This window comes from Fonsecaea monophora, assembly GCF_001642475.1.
Source record: "Fonsecaea monophora strain CBS 269.37 chromosome Unknown Scaff11, whole genome shotgun sequence".
Classification (NCBI taxonomy): domain Eukaryota; kingdom Fungi; phylum Ascomycota; class Eurotiomycetes; order Chaetothyriales; family Herpotrichiellaceae; genus Fonsecaea; species Fonsecaea monophora.
The window spans coordinates 82,660-103,501 of record NW_019173942.1 but is presented as its reverse complement, the minus strand read 5'-3'; the positions used below and the strand labels follow the sequence as shown (position 1 = coordinate 103,501).

Here is a 20,842-nt window from a genome sequence, read left to right as displayed (position 1 = left end):
TCTTCACATTCTCGTAAAGCGTCTGTCTCTCCCCTTCTCTACGAGCTTCTCAAGGGTTATCGTCTTCGCGGGGCTGTCAACATGGAGAGCTCTAGCTCAACACACCCAAACAAAAAGGTTGCAGCGAAGTTCTCAGAGTCCGAGCTGGTACGATTCGACCACACCGCTGCTGGCCAGTAAGGAAACCTCCGCGATGTGGCTGTCTATCGTTCTGTGTGACACTAACGTTCTTCCGTACAAAGTGATGGCATCAGCTCCAATGCCTCGGGTTCGCTCATTATCAAGCCCTGCACGCAGGCTGAGATCGACTTCTACGAGTCCGCCAAAGACCACCCCTTGTTCCAAGCCCACATGCCTACTTTCCTGGGGTCGCTCTCCGAGAATGACGACCAAGAAGCTGTAGCGCCGTTGTTACAGACCTCTCAAGACGGCGTTGCTGCTCCTTCGCAGGGAGCTGGAGCTCCAGCTGCGGTTCAGGGGACGACCGCCCCTAACCCTGTACTGGGGCTCAACAGGCGCACTTCCTGGAAACCGTCCGGCGGCCAGAAACTCTCTACGGGCCTGGCGATCGTTCTGGAGAATGTCGTCTCCGGTTTCAAGCACCCCAACGTGCTGGACGTTAAGCTCGGTGCCAGATTGTGGGATGACGACGCGCCGCTGGCCAAGAGAAGGAAACTAGACGACGTGGCGGCGAAGACAACGAGCGGGAGTCTGGGCTTTCGTCTTGCTGGGATGAAGGTGTGGGCTGACGCCGGGGTCGAGGTGACCCCCGCGGAGAAAGAGTACGTCGAGGTCAAGAACGGGTACAAATCCTACAACAAGTTCTACGGGCAGTCTTTCAAGGCAGAGAACGTCGTTGATGCCTTCGAGACGTATTTTGGCGGCGTCAGCGGCAGCCGCCAGGACGACTCGACAACCGGAAAGAACTCCCGATTCAAGAGCCAGCGCGCCGAGTTTCTCATCCGCCGGTTCATCAGGGAACTGGAGAGTATACAGTACGTGCTGGAAAACGAGGAGAGTCGAATGTACAGCGCGAGCGTGTTGATGGTGTACGAAGGAGATCCGCAGACGCTGGAGGCCAGCATTGCGAAAGAGGAAGAGGAGGATGCCAGAGACGCAGGGGATGGAGACAACGAGGACAACGAGGAAGATGAAGATGAAGACGACGACGAAGAAGAAGATGTCCGGCCGCACAAGGTCCACGAAGTGCGCCTCATCGACTTTGCCCACGCGAAGTGGACGCCCGGCGACGGTCCGGACCAGAATGTCCTTGCGGGCATCCAGAGTCTGCTGCGAATTCTGCGGGATCTGGTCAAGGGAGACTAAGGCGAGGAGGGCCCAGGCGATTCTCGTCTACTGATACCGATATACTGTCTCGATTGTCAGGGAAATAGTTGGACGGCCGATAACCGAATGTCTATAAGGGTACTACTGTACAGGAAAACAGGCGACATATCCTAGATCAAAATTGAGGTTGCCTCTGTCTCGTGAGATTTGATTGTCTATCCTGGGTTCTCTCCTCTAATTTTCCTCTTGACTTTTGGTATACGCTCGATGCAGCGGTTCAATCCTCCCAATGTGCGACACTGTCCACGCATGGCCGAGGCCACTGTTATGGTTCAGGTCCTTTCCAACCCGATGACACTTTCTGGCCAACCCGCCCACACAATCGCCCGGTTCGGTACGCGCCCTGCAACAGGACTCAAAAGACTAATTCGCCCTCTTACCTCATCGGTGTCTGTGACGTAGAGAAATCCCATCACAGTGCTGTCGCGAATAACTTCTTGGTCGGCTTCTCCGTCGCAGTTCATAACGGCGAGGACGGAACTTCGCATCGCCGCGATCGGGCTAGCCACGCGTTCAAATATCTGAGATAGGGGCAGCGGCACCTTTGACGTAGAAGAAGGGAATACGTCATCTGCGTCATCGTCCACGCCACCGGGTAGGAACGAGTCTTCGTCATCCTCGTCAAAATTGGCTGCGGCTGAAGGGTCAGGAGTGGTTCCGACGCGGCGCCAGACGGTCAACGTAGAGAAGTCCACTTGTTGATGGCGAGGTTGGAGAGCAATCCCGTTGGTCAGGCGCGGGTTGCCGTAGAAATATGTCTTGATTTGTGCCGCGCGGAAGGCGGTCATAAATGCTTCATCGCGATCGACGCAGCCGCCCGATTTGGCAAGTTTGATGACAGAGATTGTCTCGGGCGTCGCGGATGCGGCAGTGGTGGTCGATGTTGAGGGTCGGAATGCAATGGGCTGTCCATCGAATTTCTTGACCATGTCACTGTAAAGTCTCTCGGAACCCATACAGATGATGGCTGAAACGGCAAATTCAGCAACAATGTCCTGAATAATGTCATAGCCAACGGTATTTCCAGATTTCATCGTCGTCAGACTTCCCGGGGTATCGATAATGATACCACTTTCTCTAGCTTCTGGGTCTTGAGCTCTACGGCCCGCCACTGCGAGAGCCAACCGATTGATCTGAGCTTTGTAGACCTTGCCTTCCTTTTCCTCTGGTTTCGAGCTTCCGAAAAAGTAGACGAGTGGTAACTTGACGGGGATGACCCCGTTAGGACCAGACATTGGCGCAGTTCCCCATCCTTCCTCAACGTCCATCAGGGTTTTGAAGACAGTGGCCGTGAGGGTGCCGGGAATGCTCATAACGCCTTCCTTGACGTCCAGATTGACCACGACTGGGGATCGTGCAGAACGAGAGGCATAACCAGTGAGAATTTTTGCAAGAGAGGTTTTGCCGGCATCCTCAGGCCCCAATATCAAGACTCGGGGTCCTTCACGCCCGGTACTCTGAGCCTGACTCCGCAGGTTCTCGAGACTGAAGTGAGTATTGATGTACTCATTCATAGGAGTTTCCTCCGCGACATACTCGCTTTGAAGGGCATCGCCGCTGACCTGGAACGAGCAGCCATTCCAAGTGTAGATGGCAGCCTTTGTGCCGGTGAAGGTGTATGTGTTCCCCAGCACAAGCTCAGTCCCAAACAGCTCAGCGGAGCCCGTCAACAGCTACAAGATCCGTGCATTAGACAAGGCTCAGCAGTGGCCTGAGACGTAGCTGGACTCACCTTGACCTGGACATACTTGCCCACGGCCACCTCGAAGCGCCATTCCGTCTCCTTTGCGAGGTCGTGTTGGGTGGCCTCGACGGTGTGAACCTCTTCTGGCTCTTCTAGGCCAAGACCAGGCAACGACATTTGATCATCGTGTCCCGAGGAAAGGGGCGATAGGATTAGTTTTGGTGGTGGCGGGAATGCGTATTTCGTATTGCCGAGTGTCTGAAGGTAGAGTGAGAACTGTTTACGATGCGAGCTGCTGCAATCGGCTGACAAGCAACGAAGTTCCCGCCCCGCCACCGGATTCGGAAGTGGCGGCTTGGCATAACTGTGTCGTCACTCAAAACTGCGCTGCGCCCACATTTGTTGTGATTCCCCATCTCAGCCATTGATTGTTGTTCTTCAGCTACACAAACTCTGCCTCGCGAATACGAAACACCCCTGCTTACTCTCTGATTCGGTGCTCGCATCGAACTGTCCGAGTCTGCACAAATCATCGTCTCCCGAGCTCTCATCCTCATCCGTTCGTGTCAAACGCTGGTCAGCACTTGAACACAGCATACTCTCATGCACTCCGGAACTCCATCCTTGGTGCCCGGCGCACAAGCGAATTACCATCCGCTATGCCTTGGCTATGCCAACAGTTTAAGATCCTTGGAGCCTGTACACAATCTTCTTGTTCCTGCTGCAGCGCAGTAAGCGACGCTAAACAATGCTGACACACTTGAACCCTTGCCAATTGGCCCTTTCAGGAAGCGGCAAATCCTTGCTGCATCATTAGGTAAGGCCTTAAGTAACAAACACGACGTCCCAAGACCCTCTCAAGGACAGTCCGTCGCAATTTGGGGTCTATTAGCAGTGCCTTGAGGTGCACATGAAGAGTGAACAATTGCTCCGTGGCCCGCACATGCGAGGCCTCCAGCATCTCGCAGTTTTCCCTGTGCTTTGATCCTTCAAGCGCCGATCTCTCCAATTGGGTTCTCTTCTTTGGTGTTGTTTTGCCGGACAAGGGCAATAACCCCACCGATACGGATTCCTGTGCCTGGCATTGAAACATGCTCTAGGATCAGCGCTTCATAATTTAATATGGTGGAGTTGTCGGTACTATCGACTGTTATGTTCCTAGCGCATCGATAATGGTGGGGATAAGGGTTTCCCTTCCCGAATTGGTTCTTGAGGCCAATACCGTAGAGGGACTTCCGCAAACCCCGGTCTGGGCGAGTTCTTGGGTCTCGAGCATCCCAGCGACTTATGCATGGATTTCACTACATCCTCGTACTTCGCTCCAGAGGCCGAGAAATGCTACCTACCTTCGCCAATGAGGCCTCCCTTCTACCTTTGACATCAGAGCCCGGAGCATGGTTGAAGTCCGTTCCTTGTACGGGTTCATTCTTCACTTCACACTAGTCTTCCCATTTTATTATTACTGCCACAGCAGCGACTACGTTTATGAAATGTCTCAGTCACTGCCTATCTAGCATTTCTTATATGATTGACGCCCTTGGGGTGACAGATCTCACTTCGAAATAGTGAAAAAATCGAGGCCTTTGGAGCCTTTGGATCTTCTAAAGAGCTTCATCTACTCGTTACATTGTATTCCTTCCGACAGCCAAACACTCCAGGTATCGACACCATGGGCTCAGAAGACGAAGAGCACGCTCCTCCACCAACCCGCAACTCCCTGGAGCGCGAGGTGACAACGAGCAGTTCTGAAGGCCCGAGATTCGAACCAATTCGAACGCGAAGAACAAGGGAGACGGACGACTACCGCTTCGACGACGAAGAACCAGCAAACCAAGATGAGCTTGTGAGGATCGCAACCATTCTGTCCGGGGTTCGGACTCGCACCATTACAAGCGATGGCCTACAAAGACAGGACACTGTCGCAGGCATGGGCATTGAGTCCCCCGAATTCGATCCGAACAATCCCGCGTTCAACTTTTACCTCTGGATCCGCAAGTTTCTACAACTTCTGGAGCAACAGAACATCAAATTGCGGAGGTCTGGCTTCACTTTCAAGAACCTCAGTGTTTTTGGAAAGGGATCCGCTCTGGTCCTCCAGCAAACCGTGGGCTCCATCTTTATGCAACCATTCCGCATTCGCGAGCTTTTCCAGCATCCTGCCGAGAAGCAGATATTACGCAATTTCAACGGGAATGTTAACAGTGGAGAGCTGCTGATTGTCCTGGGTCGGCCTGGAAGTGGTTGTTCTACGTTCCTCAAAACCATTTGCGGCGAGCTCCAAGGTCTACAGCTCTCGGACGATTCCAAAATCACTTATAGTGGAATATCTCGGGAACTTTTCATCAAAGAGTTCAAGGGCGAGGCAATATACAACCAAGAGAATGAAAAGCATTTCCCTCATTTGACTGTAGGCGAGACGCTCAACTTTGCAGCCGCCTGCCGCACTCCATCCAACAGAGTTCTTGACTTTCCCAGAGCAGAATGGGCCAATTACATGGCATCTGTCATGATGAACATCTTCGGCTTGTGTAAGTTTCCGGAACGATACAAAAGGCCCTATTGAAGAGTTACGACTGATCTGTACACTCAGCACACACGCGTAACACCAAAGTTGGAGACGATTTCGTGCGTGGTGTCAGCGGCGGAGAGCGAAAGCGTGTCAGCATCGCCGAGATGGCTCTGGCAGGTGAGTTTGCTTTGGAACAGACTAAGGAACTATACCCATCATCTCTTGACAGGTTCGCCTATTGCGGCGTGGGATAATTCTACCCGTGGGCTTGACTCGCAAACTGCCCTCGAATTCGTTCGCTCGCTTCGAATCGCTGCAGACTACGTGGGTCTCACTTCCCTCATCGCTATTTACCAGGCTTCGCAGGCCATCTATGACCTGTGCGACAAGGCAATCGTCCTCTACGAAGGGAGACAGATTTACTTCGGTCCTTGCGACGAAGCTCGGGCATATTTCGAAGAAATGGGCTGGCATTGTCCGCCTCGACAGACCACAGGCGACTTTTTGACGTAAGTGTTATTTCCAGCCTCTATAGGCTGGTGCGTCAGTCGCATTGGCTAAGGATGTCACTCTAGGTCCGTTACGAACCCAAACGAGAGACGACCCAGAGAAGGGTTCGAAAATAAGGTTCCCCGTACGGCTACGGAATTTGAAAAGTACTGGCTCGAGAGCGCTCAGTACAAGGCATCTCAAGAGGAAGCCGAACACGCAGAAATTGAGGCCAACGGAGAAGAAGCTCTCCAGACATTCAGAGAGTCGCATCAGCAGATGCAATCCGATCATGTGCGCCCCAAATCGCCATATGTGATCAGCATACCAATGCAAGTTCGCCTTTGCGTGACTCGAGCATACCAGAGACTCTGGAACGACAAGGCATCAACTATGTAAGTCGTGTTTGTGGCCTCCCGGTTTCCCTACGAAGCTAATGGCAAATTTCAGTGCCGTCATCTTCAGTCAAATCGCACAAGCACTAATCATAGGGTCTATCTTCTTTGGCACTCCACTCTCTACAGGCAGCTTCTTCGCCAAAGGCTCTGTTCTCTTCTTTGCTGTCTTGCTCAGTGCTCTGCAGTCTATTGTTGAGATCAACACCTTGTACAGCCAAAGGCCCATTGTCGCCAAACACAAGTCATATGCCTTCTACCACCCGTTCACGGAGGCTGTTGCAGGTATTGTGGCCGATTTACCCATTAAATTCTGCACAACTACCGTGTTCAACATCATACTGTATTTCCTGGCGGGGTTGAGGTACGAGGCTTCAAACTTCTTCATCTTCTTCCTCTTCAACTTCATGGCCATGTTGACCATGTCTGCCATCTTTCGAACCACGGCAGCGGTAACGAAAACAATTTCAGCCGCTTTGGCCATTGCTGGTGTCATGGTTCTCTGGATCGTCATTTGTAAGTGCCTCTCCGCGTTTGTCTTGATGAAACCTTCCCATGCTAATGACACGTCAGACACTGGCTTTACCATGCAACGTTCCTTTATGCATCCGTGGTTCAAATGGAGCTCCTGGATCAACCCAATTGCCTATGCCTTCGAAGCACTCCTTGTCAATGAAGTTCACGGGCGGAAGTTTCCATGTGCCCCTACCAGCTTAGTTCCACCGTACGGCACTAACGACCATTTTCAATGCGCTGTCGCTGGCGCCGTAGCAGGTCAAACCACGGTTTCGGGAGATGCATGGGTCAAGTCGTCCTATGGCTATTCATATAGTCACATCTGGCGCAATCTCGGCTTTCTCTTTGCCTTTATGATATTCTTCTTCGCAATCTACTTTATCGCTACCGAAATCAATTCCGACACAACCTCGACGGCGGAATTCTTGGTCTTCAGAAGAGGGCATGTCCCATCATACTTGCTAGGCGGTAAGCATGACGAGGAGCGAATACAAGCTGATGAAAAGGGAGTCGGGTCGGTCAACCCGGTCCACGAGCAGCAAGCAGACGAAGTCAAAGCTTTACCTGCACAGAAAGATATCTTCACCTGGCGGAATGTGACTCTTGACATCAAGATTAAGGGCGAGCCTCGAAGACTACTTGACGGCGTCTCGGGATGGGTCAAACCAGGCACCTTGACTGCTCTCATGGGGACTTCAGGAGCCGGTAAGACCACTTTGTTGGATGCCCTGGCGCAAAGAATCAAGATTGGCGTATTGACAGGTGATATGGTAAGTTTTCCAAGTCAAGTCGGCTGTCTTTAGATCGGCTTTTTTGACCATCTCTTTCATGGCAGCTTGTAAACGGCAAACCCCTTGATCTTTCCTTTCAGCGCAAGACAGGCTATGTGCAGCAACAAGACCTCCACCTTGAGACCACCACTGTCCGAGAAGCTCTTCGATTTTCGGCATATCTTCGACAACCGAAATCGGTCACAAAGAAAGAGAAGGACGACTTTGTCGAAGAAGTTATCAAAATGCTCAACATGCAAGATTTTGCAGAGGCTATCGTCGGGAACCCAGGAGAAGGTCTCAATGTTGAACAACGGAAGCTCCTGACGATCGGCGTTGAACTTGCAGCAAAACCAGCACTCCTCATTTTCCTCGATGAACCCACCTCAGGGCTGGATTCCCAGAGTTCGTGGTCGATTGTGGCCTTCCTGCGCAAGCTCGCCGACTCTGGACAAGCAATTCTTTGTACTATTCATCAACCATCAGCTATCTTGTTCCAAGAGTTCGACCGACTGCTCTTCCTGATGAAGGGGGGCAAGACAATCTATTTCGGCGACATTGGCCACAATTCCACAACTTTATTGGATTACTTTGAGAGGAACGGTGCTCCCAAGTGTGATGACGATGCGAACCCTGCCGAATATATGCTCGATATCTGCGGGAAGAAGTCTGATCGGGACTGGAGCGAAGTGTGGAAGACAACGCCTGAAGCTCAAGAGGTGCAGGCAGAGCTGGATCGAATCCAACAGGCCCAGCATCCTGCACCTACAGGAGATGCATCATCGACGTCCGAATTTGCTATGCCGCTTACCGCTCAGATCTACCATGTCACTCACCGCGTGTTTCAGCAATATTGGAGAACGCCATCTTATATCAGCGGCAAGTAAGTTTGGGACTGTATCACTGAAGCAATCCGCAGAGACTGACGTGCCCTCCAGGTTTCTTTTGGGGATCATGTCTGCACTGTTCATTGGCTTCTCGTTCTACAAGCAAAACACTACCTCGACGGGTCTACAGAACACCATCTTCGCCATTTTCATGCTTGTCACGTTAGTTGAATCCTAGACCTCGACACTGATTCTACTGATACTGAACATTTGCAGAATCTTTTCGTCGCTCGTGCAACAAATCATGCCTCGATTCGTCATTCAAAGATCTCTTTATGAAGTCCGAGAACGTCCATCCAAGGCATATTCGTGGATTGCCTTCATGGTCGCCAACATTGTCGTCGAGATTCCGTACCAAATAGTCCTGGCCATCGTCATGTGGGTGTCGTGGTACTTTGCGGTCTTTGGCAAGAACCAGGACAACGAAACGCGAGGGCTGATGCTGCTTTTCGTGATCCAATTCATGGTCTTTACAAGCACGTTTGCCCACATGATCATTGCCGCCATGCCCGACGCGGAGACGGCGGGGAATATTGCCACGCTACTGTTCAGTATGATGCTCACTTTTAACGGTGTCTTACAGAGCCCGACGGCGTTGCCGGGCTTTTGGATCTTTATGTGTATGTTTCTGTGCCCCCTATTCCCGACTGTTCGTCCCTTGCAGAGACTAAAGTATGACTCCCAGATCGAGTATCACCCATGACCTACCTCATCTCCGGTTGGGCAGGAACCGGTCTCCGAGGTCGCCTTGTCCACTGCGCGCAGAACGAGCTGGCCAAGTTCGACCCGCCGTCCGGTCAAACCTGCGCGCAGTACCTGGCCGCGTACTTTGACCGCGGGGCTCCTGGACAATTGTACAATCCCGACGCGACGAGTCAATGCCAATACTGCCCGCTCACGTCGGCGGACCAGTTCTTAGCCGGCAGCAAGATCTACCCCAGCGACAGATGGCGGAACTTTGGCATTGGGTTTTCCTACATAGTCTTCAACGTGAGTTCTCTTGCCCCCTGCTGTAGAACGACAACCCGACATATTTCTACAAGACACTCTCCGTGCTAACCCGTGGCTTTGTCCGACCATCAGATCTTCGCCTGTATCTGTCTGTACTACCTCTTCCGCGTGAGACGGTTCAGCATCGTCAGCCTCGCCAAGGGCCCTGCGCGGATCGTCGATCTCATCGTCAACAAGGGCCTAAGGAGGCTGTTTGCGAGACACGCAGAGCCCACACCGCAGGGAAAAGAGGCCGAACATCACCAGGCATTCTAGGCTTGTACCTCGTATGTCGTGTTGGTCGTTTATCACGCGTGGACGGAAAAAAAAAATCAGAGAAGGCAGGATTTCCGAAAAGAATTTTTTGGTTCGTGTGTGATGCGGACTTTTCTGTAAGGTTTCTACTTCCCCTTTCAACTGGGTTCTAGGGAAGGAGTTTCTATTAATCTAGCCCTGGACCATCCAGATGACGGTGCCGTCTTAATCTAATACTCCCCATATTTCTATTCTTTTTAGGCTTCATCATTTCATTTCATTGACCAATTTTGCTCGCTTCGTTCTCGACATCGTAAAGGAAGAAAAAGTCATTGTACTCCTTCGAAAAAGTCTTTGCCTTGGGACCGGGGATGGGACCCGCATAGTACTTCTGGACCTCTGCGACCATCTTGTCCAGCGGGCCCATCATCTTGTTGGACATGGTCTGGACGGCGCTGACGCGGGGCAGCCGCAGCTTGTCGAAGAGCTGGAGCTTGGATTGCACGGCGTTCGGCGCGTCGTCGACATTTTGGAAGAGGACCTGCAGGGCACGGGCGTCTTCGAGGGCCATGGACGCGCCCTGGCCGTGGGTGGGAAGCATCAAATGGCCGGCGTCGCCGATCAGGACGGCCTTGCCGCGCGAGAACCTCTCGATCGGGTCGCGCCACATTTGTGTGTAGACTTTGATGTCGGTGGCGCCCTCGCACACGGCCTGTACGGCAGGATGGAACCCCTTGGCGTCGGCCAGCACGTCGGCCAGGTCGGCGGGCGAGTCCCAGCCCTCAATGCCCTTCTCCTTGGGTTTGGTCGGGTGCACCAGCGCCACGTACAGCAACTCTCCACCACGGCAGGGGTAGGTGTTGAGGAGCAGACCCGGCCGGCCCACCTCTGTCTTGTAGAAGGTGGTGAACCCGGGTGGTTGGTTCTGGTAGAATTTGCCGGCTTCGGGATGCGCCAGGACCTTGTCAAAGGGTTGCAGGAAGCGGTACATGGACATGGGCGACTTGCTCACGGGGTAAGGACGGCCAATGACACTGGCGATGAGTTCGCTGTGGGCGCCGTCGGCGATGACCACCAGGTCCTTCTGGACTTGTTCGCCCGTGGCCAGCTTGAGGAGACCGGTCTCGACGTCGACATCGACGACCTGCACGCCCAAGTTGATCTCGGGTGGTTGGGGGTGGCACGCTTCCACCAACGCCTTCAAGCCCGCGTGGAGATCGGCACGGTGGAAGAGCAGCCACCTGTCGCCGTACTGCTCCTTGATGTCGGTGAAGAACTCCTCCGAGTCGACCTCGACCGTGTCGGCCCTGACGCGGCGCATCTGGCTGTAATCCAGGCTGCCGGCCCTCACGAAATCGAAGCCCCATTTCGACAGGATCCTGGTGCCGTTGGGCCCGATGATGATGGCCGCGCCCGTTTCGTTGCGGAATCGGGATTTCTCGTACAGCGAGACAGAGTGGCCGGCGTGGGAGAGGGCGATGGCAGCGGACAAGCCTGCGATGCCGGCCCCGACGATGCCGACTTGCAATTGACGTGTTGGCATGATTGATGTTTTCCGAGGTCGAACTGTTGAGCGTACAATAGGGCAACGACGTCAAGGAAGTGTGAGAGGGTGGGAGGGTTCTCTATCCCTATTCCTCCTTTATCGTCGTACTGTGTAACTGCGCTATATTTGTGCAATTGAGTGAGCAGCCTCGTACTACATGCCCAGGCTCAAGGTAAGACGAAGGGGGAGGGGGGTTTGTTCTTACTGCCTCTCAGGCCCGCTACCCACCTTTTAGTTAGTTACTGGTAACGTTATACGAGGTACAGTTTTAATAAAGCTTCATTTTACCTTTGGAGTCCTCCGGGGGGAAAGAAGGAAAGGAGAAGGGGCAGTGGGTTGCCCTAAAGGAAAAGCTTCAATCGGGTCTTGTCTTGACGGAGAGCCTTTAGCGCCGGGGGACAAGGTCAAGTTGTATGTAAACCTCGTAGGGGACCCTGCATCATCATTAGCCTACGGGTACCGAGTACAGACGAGTACAAACACTGTAGCGGCTGGTACGGCCGTGTTTCAAAACCCCCCAGTGGAGTGTAGTTAGGGCAGTGGTGGAGCAAAGTGGTGGTACCCCTGATAATGACATCTTGGGCGAAACTGCATTGGAGCCAAATTGTTGACCTGCGCATGTCCGAGAATCTCATTCATTGCGCCCCGTAACAAGCATCCTCCTTCACCACAATCACATCAACTCAACCCAACTCATCTTCAACCCTCTCCCACTCGGCCATTCCCTCATCAACTCTTTAGAGACGTCCGTCCATTGAATCCCAAGTCACCCATTTCCCATTACCCATCACTCACCTCAACCCATCATGTCCTCCACCTCGACCTCCTCTGCCGTCCTCCCCAGCCGCATCATCCTCTCCCTCCTCGGCCTCGCCGCCGCCGCAGGAGGCTACCTGGCCGACTGGAACGAAACGCACGTCTTCAACCCGCGGTGGACGCCGCACGCCAAATTCCACAACGGCCAGACCATGTCGACGGGGCTCGGCCTGGGCCTGCTCACATGGTACTACACATGGCGGAGCACCAATGCCTCGACGCCCTCGGGCCTGCTGGACAACCTGCTCACGGCCTCGCTCATGAGCAGCTTCTACTGGGCCACGCAGGTCTCGGCCATCCTGTACCCGGGCACGAAGTGGGTGGACGACGAGTTCAAGGAGAGCCACGGCGAGCCGCAGAAGCGGGGGGCGCCCGTGTTGCTGGGCTTGAGTTGGGCCGCGTTCGGGCTGGGTTGGTACCGATTGACCAACTCGAGCAAGTCAATCGGTATTTGAAGAAGAGATTGGTAGTAACAAACATGGGCGTCAAAGCGGCAAGCTTCGAGTTGTGTCAATACAAATGCATTTTCGTGAGATGGTCAAAAGCAGGATCCAGCACGACAGGCGACAGGCGATAGACAGTGCTGGGGAAGCCCGGGGAGGGGGGGGGGTTCGAAAAGCATCACAGACAGACATTTTATGTAAGAGAGCGCGCAAGGCGGGGGAGCTATCTATGTGGCATGTCGTCGAGGTTATATTATGTTGATGCAGTCAGGCTGGCAGGCTGGCAGGCAGGCTCATACATCATCCGTATAATAGCAGGTATAGGTAACTGGGTGACTGGCTTCAGAGGACGTGTTTTCCCACCAATTGTATGAGGCGGATCAGATGAGTAGGATGTACTCGGTACTGTGCGAGCTCCTCGCCTCGTATACTCGATTTTGGAACACCACCAGTATCACCATCATATATGTACCAGACAGGGCACGTGTTCGTCAACAATAATAATTTTGGTCGGCTCGCGTTTCTATCTCCGACCGCGTTTTCTACGAGTAAATCAACTCCAAGTGTCTAGGACGTATGGAGTTAACGGGTCACGGGTGAGCATCGTAGGTACCTAGAGTACAACTTAAGCTAACGGCTCGGCTGTGCCAACGCCGCCCGATCCTCCATGCATGGTGCAGCCTCCATGCTCATCAGTGACCACGCGACCGCGACCGCGACCCTTGGAAGAAGCTTGTCAGTCACCTTCGTATGCTTGTGTACCGCCACCAACTTGGTACCTTTTACCTGCCTACAAGTAAAGAAAGATACCAAGCAACCGCCCAAAAGACTATCTCTAGCTCGCTAGGCAAGCTAGGTAAGGATCTAGGTACGAGGTACTCGGTACTCTACTTTGTTTCATGGGCTCAATACGAACGCGTAATCGCGGTACCTCTTAGGAAGGGAGGGATTGCGTGCTTCGCCGAGCCGATCGATCGATACTTTTTTTTTTATCTCCATGTACGCCGTCGCATACACACCCACGATGTAGGACTTTTGACTCGGAAAACTGAATTGACGGGCTATTCGTTCGGCGCCGACAGACGTGTCGTTCGGGTGCGACTTTTTTTTTATCTTTGAGATTCTTCGAGGCGTCGTGAGAAGTCACTACATCACTATATTGACAAAAGGCCCCAGTACTTTGGATTTTTCTATAAAGCCTTGAAGAAAAAGCGCTGCATATCTAGACAAAAGACGATACAACCACAGTCCAACAACCTAACAATTAACAATTACAGTTACAATTACAATCACTAGCAGAAGAAATTCACTTACGCTGTTCCACAATGTCGTCCTCCACCCCCGCCACAGACACGGACACGGTGACGGCGACAGCGACAGGCTCGACCAACGCCCTCCTCTCCGCAATCCAGACCCGCCGCTCCTGCTACACGCTCACCAAAACCTCACCGATTCCAGACTCGCGGATCCGCGAAATCGTCCAGGCGACAATCACGCACGCGCCCTCGGCGTTCAACGTGCAGTCGGCGCGGGCCGTCGTCCTGGTCGGACGGGAACACGAGAGGCTGTGGGACATTGGCGACGCGGCCTTGAAGGAAGCGATGCCCGAGCAGGCGTATGCCGGGCTGGCGGGCAGGCTTCGGGGGTTCCGCGCCGCGTACGGCACCGTGCTGTGGTTCGAGGACCAGGCGGTCCTGGATGCGCTCAAGGGGAAGAATCCCGCGCTGGGGCATGTCGTTCCGCAGTGTTTGTCTCCCCTGCTCCATCTCCCTCTTCCCATCTGCCACGTCTCTTTCGAGAAAGAGAGAGAGAGAGGGAGAAACTCACTCCATGTGTGCAAAGAGTGCTAACTTGCGCCCCCCCTGGTTGGTTGGAACACAGGGTCCGCCCACTCCAACGGCATGCACCAGTTCATCGCGTGGACCGCGCTCGAACTCGAAGGTCTAGGCTGCAACCTGCAGCACTACGACTTCATGCCCGCCTTCACCGAACGGGTCCTCGCCCAGTGGGACCTCCCCGCGACGTGGACCCTGCATTCGCAACTGGTCTTTGGCGCGCCGGTCGACGGCCTCCTCGAGAGGAGTCGCGAGAGGACCTATCTCCCCCTCGAGGAGAGGGTGAGGATGTTTGGTTGACGGTATAGATGACGATGACGATCTCGAGGATGAGAGATGCTGTGAAGTGTGACGGGTGGAGGGCGATGGGGTGACAGATGGGTCTGAAGGTCGGTTCAGTTCAGGGGTTGAGATTTGAGGATGAGATTGAGATGGAGGTACTCGTAGAGATAGAGATAGAGATAGAACAAAACAAAAGATTCAGGAGTGTCTCCTACCTAAACATATCCCGCATATGTCTATACCCGTTTACGCTCCTTTCGCCCCTTTATTCGGTCCTAGCTGGCTAGGTATGTAGGTGGTTAGGTAACACACACATACACACCCTCATGAATTCATAGACTCTCTGTACGGATTACCTGGTATCGATGTACCTAGTACTCAGGTCCCTGATTGATATCATATCAGTCTGAATTTACATCACATCACATCACATCCAAACCTGAAACTGGAACAGGCAGGATCCGAGCAAGTATCATCTGGCTGGACCAGCCACGTTGAATAGGTATGTTTGTAACATGTACTTCGTAACGCAAGATCGACGCTCAAACATGCCCACCAAAAGTCAACACAACGTACACAAACCACAAAGTACACAAAGTAGAAGTAAACGTTCACATTGACCACTTTTTTCTTCCCGTCGTTACTGCATGTCTGTCTGTATGTCTGCCTCCCACAAATACAAACTGGCCCGGGTTCATTACATTCGCGCTCAAGTCGAGGTCTGGCGATGGACGAGGTACTCCTGTCCTATCCCGGCGAGGAGGCGGCGGGCGAAGCAGGTTTTGGCTTTTGACCGCAAACGACGATTCTATCACCGGAAATATGGTAAGTCATCGTCAGTTCTCTCGCGTGTATAGCCGGGAAAAAGAAGAGCCACTCACATGGGCCAGTATGCATGGATCCTCCGGTCTTGCAGATCTCTCCGCACACCAGTGAGGTAAGCCAGGACCTGCTCCCGCGTCCACCCATGACCCCGCGACAACAGTGCCATGCTCAGACCTTCCAGGCCTTCGCCGATATTGGCCAACGTCCACAGCCCGACGACCTTGTGCCTCGGGTCTTTGGGCCAGTGGTTCGAAGGCCACTTGAAGTGCTTCACCGTGACGTTGATGAAGCCTGCAGCCGTCATGTGCTCGCGGTGACGAGTGGCGTCGCCCAACGACCGTCCCAGCTTCTGACTAGCTTCGAGCAGCAAGGAGCTCCACTCATAAATGGGCTGGCCCTCGTGGAAAGACCCGTCGTCGGTCGCCAGTGGGAAAATGCAGTCCTGGAGTTCCAGCCAGCCGCCGGGGTTCAAATTCCTAGACGAGCACAAAGAGGCACATTTTTGTCAGCGACAATGGTTCGAGCGTGCAAGAGAGTCACTAACAAAACATACTCGTAAGCTCGGCCGATAAAACTAGGCCAATCAGCAAAACTGCCCACCATCATTCTGCTGAAGATATAGTCAAAGGGGAACGACCATGTCCATTCTCGTTCAACGTCGTCGATCTCAAATGAACAGTTCGGGGGGACACTGCCTTGTCATCAGTCTGGGGCGGAAGACTTCCCAATCACTCTCACGCACAGTGTAGGCTGTATCGGGCTCAAATCGACGCCGATAACCTCCAAAGCAATGACAGTCAGCAAAGTTCGGCTTGGTCGGTTTGTTCGTTAGATGGGCCCTGGTACCTGCGCTGCGGGGTGTTCATCAGCTGGAATCAAATCGTCAGCAACCAGTCGAGCAATCCTGGACAATTGCAGTTCAGTACCAAATTGAATTGCCCATATCCCAGTCCCGGTACCAACATCGAGGACTCGCTGTGCCGTATCTGCCCCCGGTGCAAAATGGGCACGGCCCTCAAAGGTAGCTAGGAAGTGTTGATTTTGGATATCTGTCGCCAACGTTGTGATCAGTCTGGGTCTTGTTCTCTGTAATTGATGGTTAGACGTACCCAGTCGGTCTTTTTCTTGCTGATAAGAAACGGATCAGCAAAGGTACACACCGACAATCCTCAAAACGAAGGACTACCTCGTCATTCGGCAAGATGTATTCTATAAGTCCGCGCAGTTAGTTTCTGCCTGTCAACATGATAGCCAGAAAGAGCAGTACTGACTTCCCGCATTGAGCGCGTGGTAAGTATGGCCATTTTCGATCTCGAAATGTCGGATAGTGGACGTCAGCGAGGCAGTTGATATTTGATCTTCACCCTATGCCGCGCCACATGTTATTGTATGTATCCTGGTGTCGGCGAAATCGGCTTACCAGGTCAAGAGCTGAGTCCTCGTCGGTGTCGGGCTGCTTGAGGCTGACGTCAATTATGCCACAAGAATAATGGGGCGGACGTGCTTACCAGAACATCGTCAACATGCTGCTCATCGTCGGGCTCCTGCATCATTGAACATAGAGCCGATCTGGCGGGTCCTCCAGATCTCGCTGAGAAGAAGAGCGTTGGAAAGCTTCGTCGACAACAGTTGTAAGGCGGGTTATCGTGACCTGTCTTTGCGAAGGATTCGCCTACGATTGAAGCTAACGGCCCGTTCGGCGACCAGCGGCGTCGTATCCGCGGGAAGGCTAGTCACCACCTAGGGAGCAGTATCCGGGGACGGCTTTAACTCTGAGCTCCAACTGTTGATGGGGCCAATGGACGTTTGATTGTTTGATATTTATCGATTTCTCGCATGCCCAAATGAGCGCTGTGCAGACAAAGGTACATAGGTCTGAACGTGGTCGAAAGCTAGGACTCCGGGCAAAGTCGGGCGCCAGGGATAAATCCGTTCCTGTACTCGGTACAAGCAGGTGTAATGCTAGGTAAACGACTCGCTAGAGCTCCATCAATCTTCAGGCCACCCCTGCTTATGCCGAGTTGCCGCGTGGGTTGCTCCCCCGTCAGCACTCGGCTCATCCCACTCGTTGGTGCTGCCATCAATGATGCTACATTGGACTCTTTCGCTTGGTGATCTTCATTATGAGGTTCGACTGCGTCATAACGCCGTAGTCAAACGTGTCCATAGGATGGGCTGGATTGACCACAGTAAAGTCAAATCGTCGCAAAAGCTGTTACAGTCAGTCTCAGACCTATGTTCCATGATGATAAGTACTTGCCTCGACAAAGACCTTGTTCAGCTCCAACAAAGCAATAGGTTTGCCTAGACAACCCCATTTTCCTTGACCAAAGATGAGCTCAACGGTATTCTCCATGAGTCGAAGCTGCTCGCTCTGAGCGCGTAGCCATCGCTCAGGAGAAAATACGTCTGCATCCTGCCCAAAAATATGCCTATCTCGCATTACTGAGCGTGCGCTCCAGCCGACGTTTGTATTGGCAGGAACCCGATAGCCGCAGACCACAGCATCTGAGTCCGACATTCGCGGGACAATTCCAGTAATAGGTGGCCAGATTCGGAAGCACTCCTTGATGAACGCCTGCAGGTATGGAAGTGCCCGCGCCTCGGTCTCTTTAATGGGGGACGATATCTGACCGGTTTTGACGCCTCTATCGATTTCTTCTTGTAGGCTTTGATATACCAGTGGCGATGTCGAGGCATGGAATATCCCGATCCTAATCACAGTGGCAGTCGTGTCAGAGCCCGCCACGATCTGGACAAGAGACTCTGACTCGGCATCCTTTTGCGTCAGACCGTGAGAAACGAATGATCCGAGCATATCTCGTTTGACGACCTTTGAGTCGCCATATCGCTCGGCCACGATTTCTTTGGCAAGACCCATGATCTTGCCCAGTCCGATGGCGTCAGTGTGCGTTGGCCGAATCGCTTTGAAGAGAGGAGACTGTAGCAAGCCCAAGAGCCAGGGCAGTAAAGCTATCATTTGCATAAGGGGAAGTGACTCTTCCGTCGTCTTGAGATAGTCGTAGAGGTCGTCATCTCTATCCATGAAGCCGAACGTCCGTCCCAATGCGAATGTGGAGATGAGGTCCAAGGTCAAGAACTGGATTTTTCGAGCAAAGTCAACTGGGCGGAAATCTGTTTCTGTCGAGAGATACTTCTCTTCGAGAAAGCGGATGAACTTTGCCGTTTGCTGGTCGATCGCCTCGTGCAGGCCTTCAATGTCTTTTCCAGAGTACTATCTCATCTCAATTTGTGAACAGGGCTAGATGGAGATACTTACGCCTGGTAGAAGTTTAGATCGGAGGAGAGTGTGCAGATTGTTGTCACGGATGGATAGAGTGCAATCATTTGGTGGATCGAGCTGGAAACCCTTGAACCATGGCGCTCGATCGAATTGAGAGCGCACTCCCCATATTCTGCGAATCTCAATTGGGTCACCACAGACCAAGTATCCGGGTGCGATGCGAACGAGGGGTCCTGTTGTAGAGGTTCAATCAGTGATCCGAAGGGGATAGAAGACATTCTCATTCCCCAGCGGATACTGCGGCGGATACTGCGCACCATAGTTGTGGCATAAGTGATCAAGCTCCTCATATAGTGATCCTTTGAAGGCTCTGCGAAGCATCCACAGGTCAGACCAGCCGCACCAAAATGGCCCGGGAATGTGCCGCAGTCGTTTCCATGCCAGGAATTTGCTAGTGATGGCCAAGAGGAAGATTACAGCGAGGGCAGAGAGCCAATAGGCCATGCTGGGGTACGCGGTATCTGAAAGCTTTCACTTTAGATATTGTGGCTGTATGAAAGGGGTGTGAGAACGGTTCGATACAAGGAGGCGAATGTTGTGAGCTGCCAGAGATATGGTGGGTTCCTGTGGGTGCCCAGTGGATTGTGGTGTTCATCGATGCTGTACATGGATGGTATCGCTTAGCGCCAAAGCCTTCGAAGCGAAGGGGATCCATGCATCGGCTGAACAAAGCTCCGAGGGCCAGTGTTTTGGTGAGAGATTGGCTGCATCAGGCTTCTCTAATGTCTTTAATGATATATCTCATCTAAACTGTATGGATTGTCAGTGTCCTGGATAACGGCGAAGTGCAGTAACCGGGAGGTTTGGATAGACTGTCGGCTCTTGAATAGTTGAGGTATCCGGATTCAGTGTGAAGAGTGCAGTCGTGGTCCTGACTGGGTTCCCCCGTTGTCGCCCCTGTGCCCCTTGTGTTGCTTCTTGACTTCCCAGCTTCTCCACGTCCCTCCATTCATAATTCCTCCCAAGAAATCCCCTATGCCGTAGCCTTGCTTCCATTCCCTTTTCTGAGCCAATTCGCTTATCCTCCAGAACAAGGTTCCGTCATAACAACCTCGCAGATCCTCCTTCCACACTCTGCCATTCTTCTGGAGCAACAACCAGGTTGTCCACATTTCCATGAATCCGAAACACCAACCAGCCATATCTGCTGCAAGTCGGTTCTTCTTCCACATGTTCCACATCTCGTCGGCACTTAGTCCGCCGCATCGTGAGGTATCCCAGCGGTCGAACATGGCGTCGAACCTGTCGGCATGGAAGTGCCCGTCGACATCGAAAATGCCAGTGTCGGAGCCGTGCTTTGCTTTGTGGATACTTCCCACATAGATCCTGAACAAAGGATCAGGAAACCAGCTATATGCCAGGCCTGTTGGATACGAGAAAAACAAGGGTATGAGAAGCGATCCGATAGAGAAAATTACGCTAAACCCTAGATCACGGAACCCATTGTAGACGTCCCAAGGGTAAATGATACCGTCGTTGTCGCGGTCCCAGAACAGCACATGTTGCTGGAGAGCGGTGAGTTCCGACTGTGGCTTGGGAGAGGAGGTTGATGTGCCGTTGCTGAGGCCACCATGGTGAGGGGGTCTGCCATGTGTTTGCTTCAAGGCAGGAGAAGCTGGCAGTTCGCCCGAAGCTGTGGATGCGGTGAAGGCGCTCATCTCTGCTGCTTGAGAATACTCAATGTGAGAGTGCGAAGGGATGGAGAAAGATGGTCTATGGCTTCCGGTCAGTCAACAATCGCACACGAAGGAAGACGGGAACCCCATGGGCCACACCAAGTCAATGATGTTCTTGGCCAGACAATATTTCTTTACGTGCCTAGTACAATGTTGCCGTGATATGATGTCTTTCCAGAGAATCCAGTCACTATCTTGTCCCGTCACCGCCTTGAGATGTCCGGGTCAGGCCACCTTTTTATCCCACCTATGATCTGCCTATCTTGGAGAGGA

At 52.9% G+C, this 20,842-nt stretch overlaps 9 protein-coding genes across 9 annotated transcripts; 4 read left to right on the top strand and 5 right to left on the bottom strand.

Moving 5' to 3' along the window:
• Window positions 1-81: 81 nt before the first annotated feature.
• On the top strand, window positions 82-1,326 carry AYO21_02471 (hypothetical protein; the record flags this gene model as incomplete). Its single annotated transcript, XM_022652449.1, has 2 exons — window positions 82-176; window positions 243-1,326. The coding sequence occupies 2 exons, from the start codon at window positions 82-84 to the stop codon at window positions 1,324-1,326; spliced, it is 1,179 nt and encodes a 392-aa protein (XP_022515137.1).
• Window positions 1,327-1,619: 293 nt separating this feature from the next.
• Window positions 1,620-3,208, bottom strand: AYO21_02470 (hypothetical protein; the record flags this gene model as incomplete). Its single annotated transcript, XM_022652448.1, has 2 exons — window positions 1,620-3,020; window positions 3,080-3,208. 2 exons carry the CDS (start codon window positions 3,206-3,208, stop codon window positions 1,620-1,622), a joined length of 1,530 nt encoding a protein of 509 aa, XP_022515136.1.
• A 1,492-nt stretch (window positions 3,209-4,700) lies between these two features.
• Window positions 4,701-9,863, top strand: AYO21_02469 (hypothetical protein; the record flags this gene model as incomplete). Its single annotated transcript, XM_022652447.1, has 11 exons — window positions 4,701-5,559; window positions 5,622-5,717; window positions 5,770-6,049; window positions 6,116-6,424; window positions 6,480-6,940; window positions 6,998-7,710; window positions 7,812-8,593; window positions 8,649-8,759; window positions 8,814-9,217; window positions 9,283-9,587; window positions 9,681-9,863. The coding sequence occupies 11 exons, from the start codon at window positions 4,701-4,703 to the stop codon at window positions 9,861-9,863; spliced, it is 4,503 nt and encodes a 1,500-aa protein (XP_022515135.1).
• Window positions 9,864-10,119: 256 nt separating this feature from the next.
• Window positions 10,120-11,385, bottom strand: AYO21_02468 (hypothetical protein; the record flags this gene model as incomplete). The annotated part of the gene is made up of 1 exon (XM_022652446.1): window positions 10,120-11,385. The coding sequence occupies one exon, from the start codon at window positions 11,383-11,385 to the stop codon at window positions 10,120-10,122; it is 1,266 nt and encodes a 421-aa protein (XP_022515134.1).
• An 809-nt stretch (window positions 11,386-12,194) lies between these two features.
• AYO21_02467 (hypothetical protein) lies at window positions 12,195-12,659 on the top strand (the record flags this gene model as incomplete). The annotated part of the gene is made up of 1 exon (XM_022652445.1): window positions 12,195-12,659. The coding sequence occupies one exon, from the start codon at window positions 12,195-12,197 to the stop codon at window positions 12,657-12,659; it is 465 nt and encodes a 154-aa protein (XP_022515133.1).
• A 1,313-nt stretch (window positions 12,660-13,972) lies between these two features.
• On the top strand, window positions 13,973-14,782 carry AYO21_02466 (hypothetical protein; the record flags this gene model as incomplete). The annotated part of the gene is made up of 2 exons (XM_022652444.1): window positions 13,973-14,393; window positions 14,529-14,782. The coding sequence occupies 2 exons, from the start codon at window positions 13,973-13,975 to the stop codon at window positions 14,780-14,782; spliced, it is 675 nt and encodes a 224-aa protein (XP_022515132.1).
• An 859-nt stretch (window positions 14,783-15,641) lies between these two features.
• Window positions 15,642-17,139, bottom strand: AYO21_02465 (hypothetical protein; the record flags this gene model as incomplete). Its single annotated transcript, XM_022652443.1, has 8 exons — window positions 15,642-16,065; window positions 16,143-16,280; window positions 16,332-16,369; window positions 16,436-16,675; window positions 16,776-16,798; window positions 16,861-16,954; window positions 17,010-17,045; window positions 17,098-17,139. 8 exons carry the CDS (start codon window positions 17,137-17,139, stop codon window positions 15,642-15,644), a joined length of 1,035 nt encoding a protein of 344 aa, XP_022515131.1.
• Window positions 17,140-17,678: 539 nt separating this feature from the next.
• Window positions 17,679-19,337, bottom strand: AYO21_02464 (hypothetical protein; the record flags this gene model as incomplete). The annotated part of the gene is made up of 4 exons (XM_022652442.1): window positions 17,679-17,801; window positions 17,862-18,824; window positions 18,870-19,066; window positions 19,151-19,337. The coding sequence occupies 4 exons, from the start codon at window positions 19,335-19,337 to the stop codon at window positions 17,679-17,681; spliced, it is 1,470 nt and encodes a 489-aa protein (XP_022515130.1).
• A 401-nt stretch (window positions 19,338-19,738) lies between these two features.
• AYO21_02463 (hypothetical protein) lies at window positions 19,739-20,551 on the bottom strand (the record flags this gene model as incomplete). The annotated part of the gene is made up of 1 exon (XM_022652441.1): window positions 19,739-20,551. One exon carries the CDS (start codon window positions 20,549-20,551, stop codon window positions 19,739-19,741), a length of 813 nt encoding a protein of 270 aa, XP_022515129.1.
• Between the last annotated feature and the right edge of the window lie 291 nt (window positions 20,552-20,842).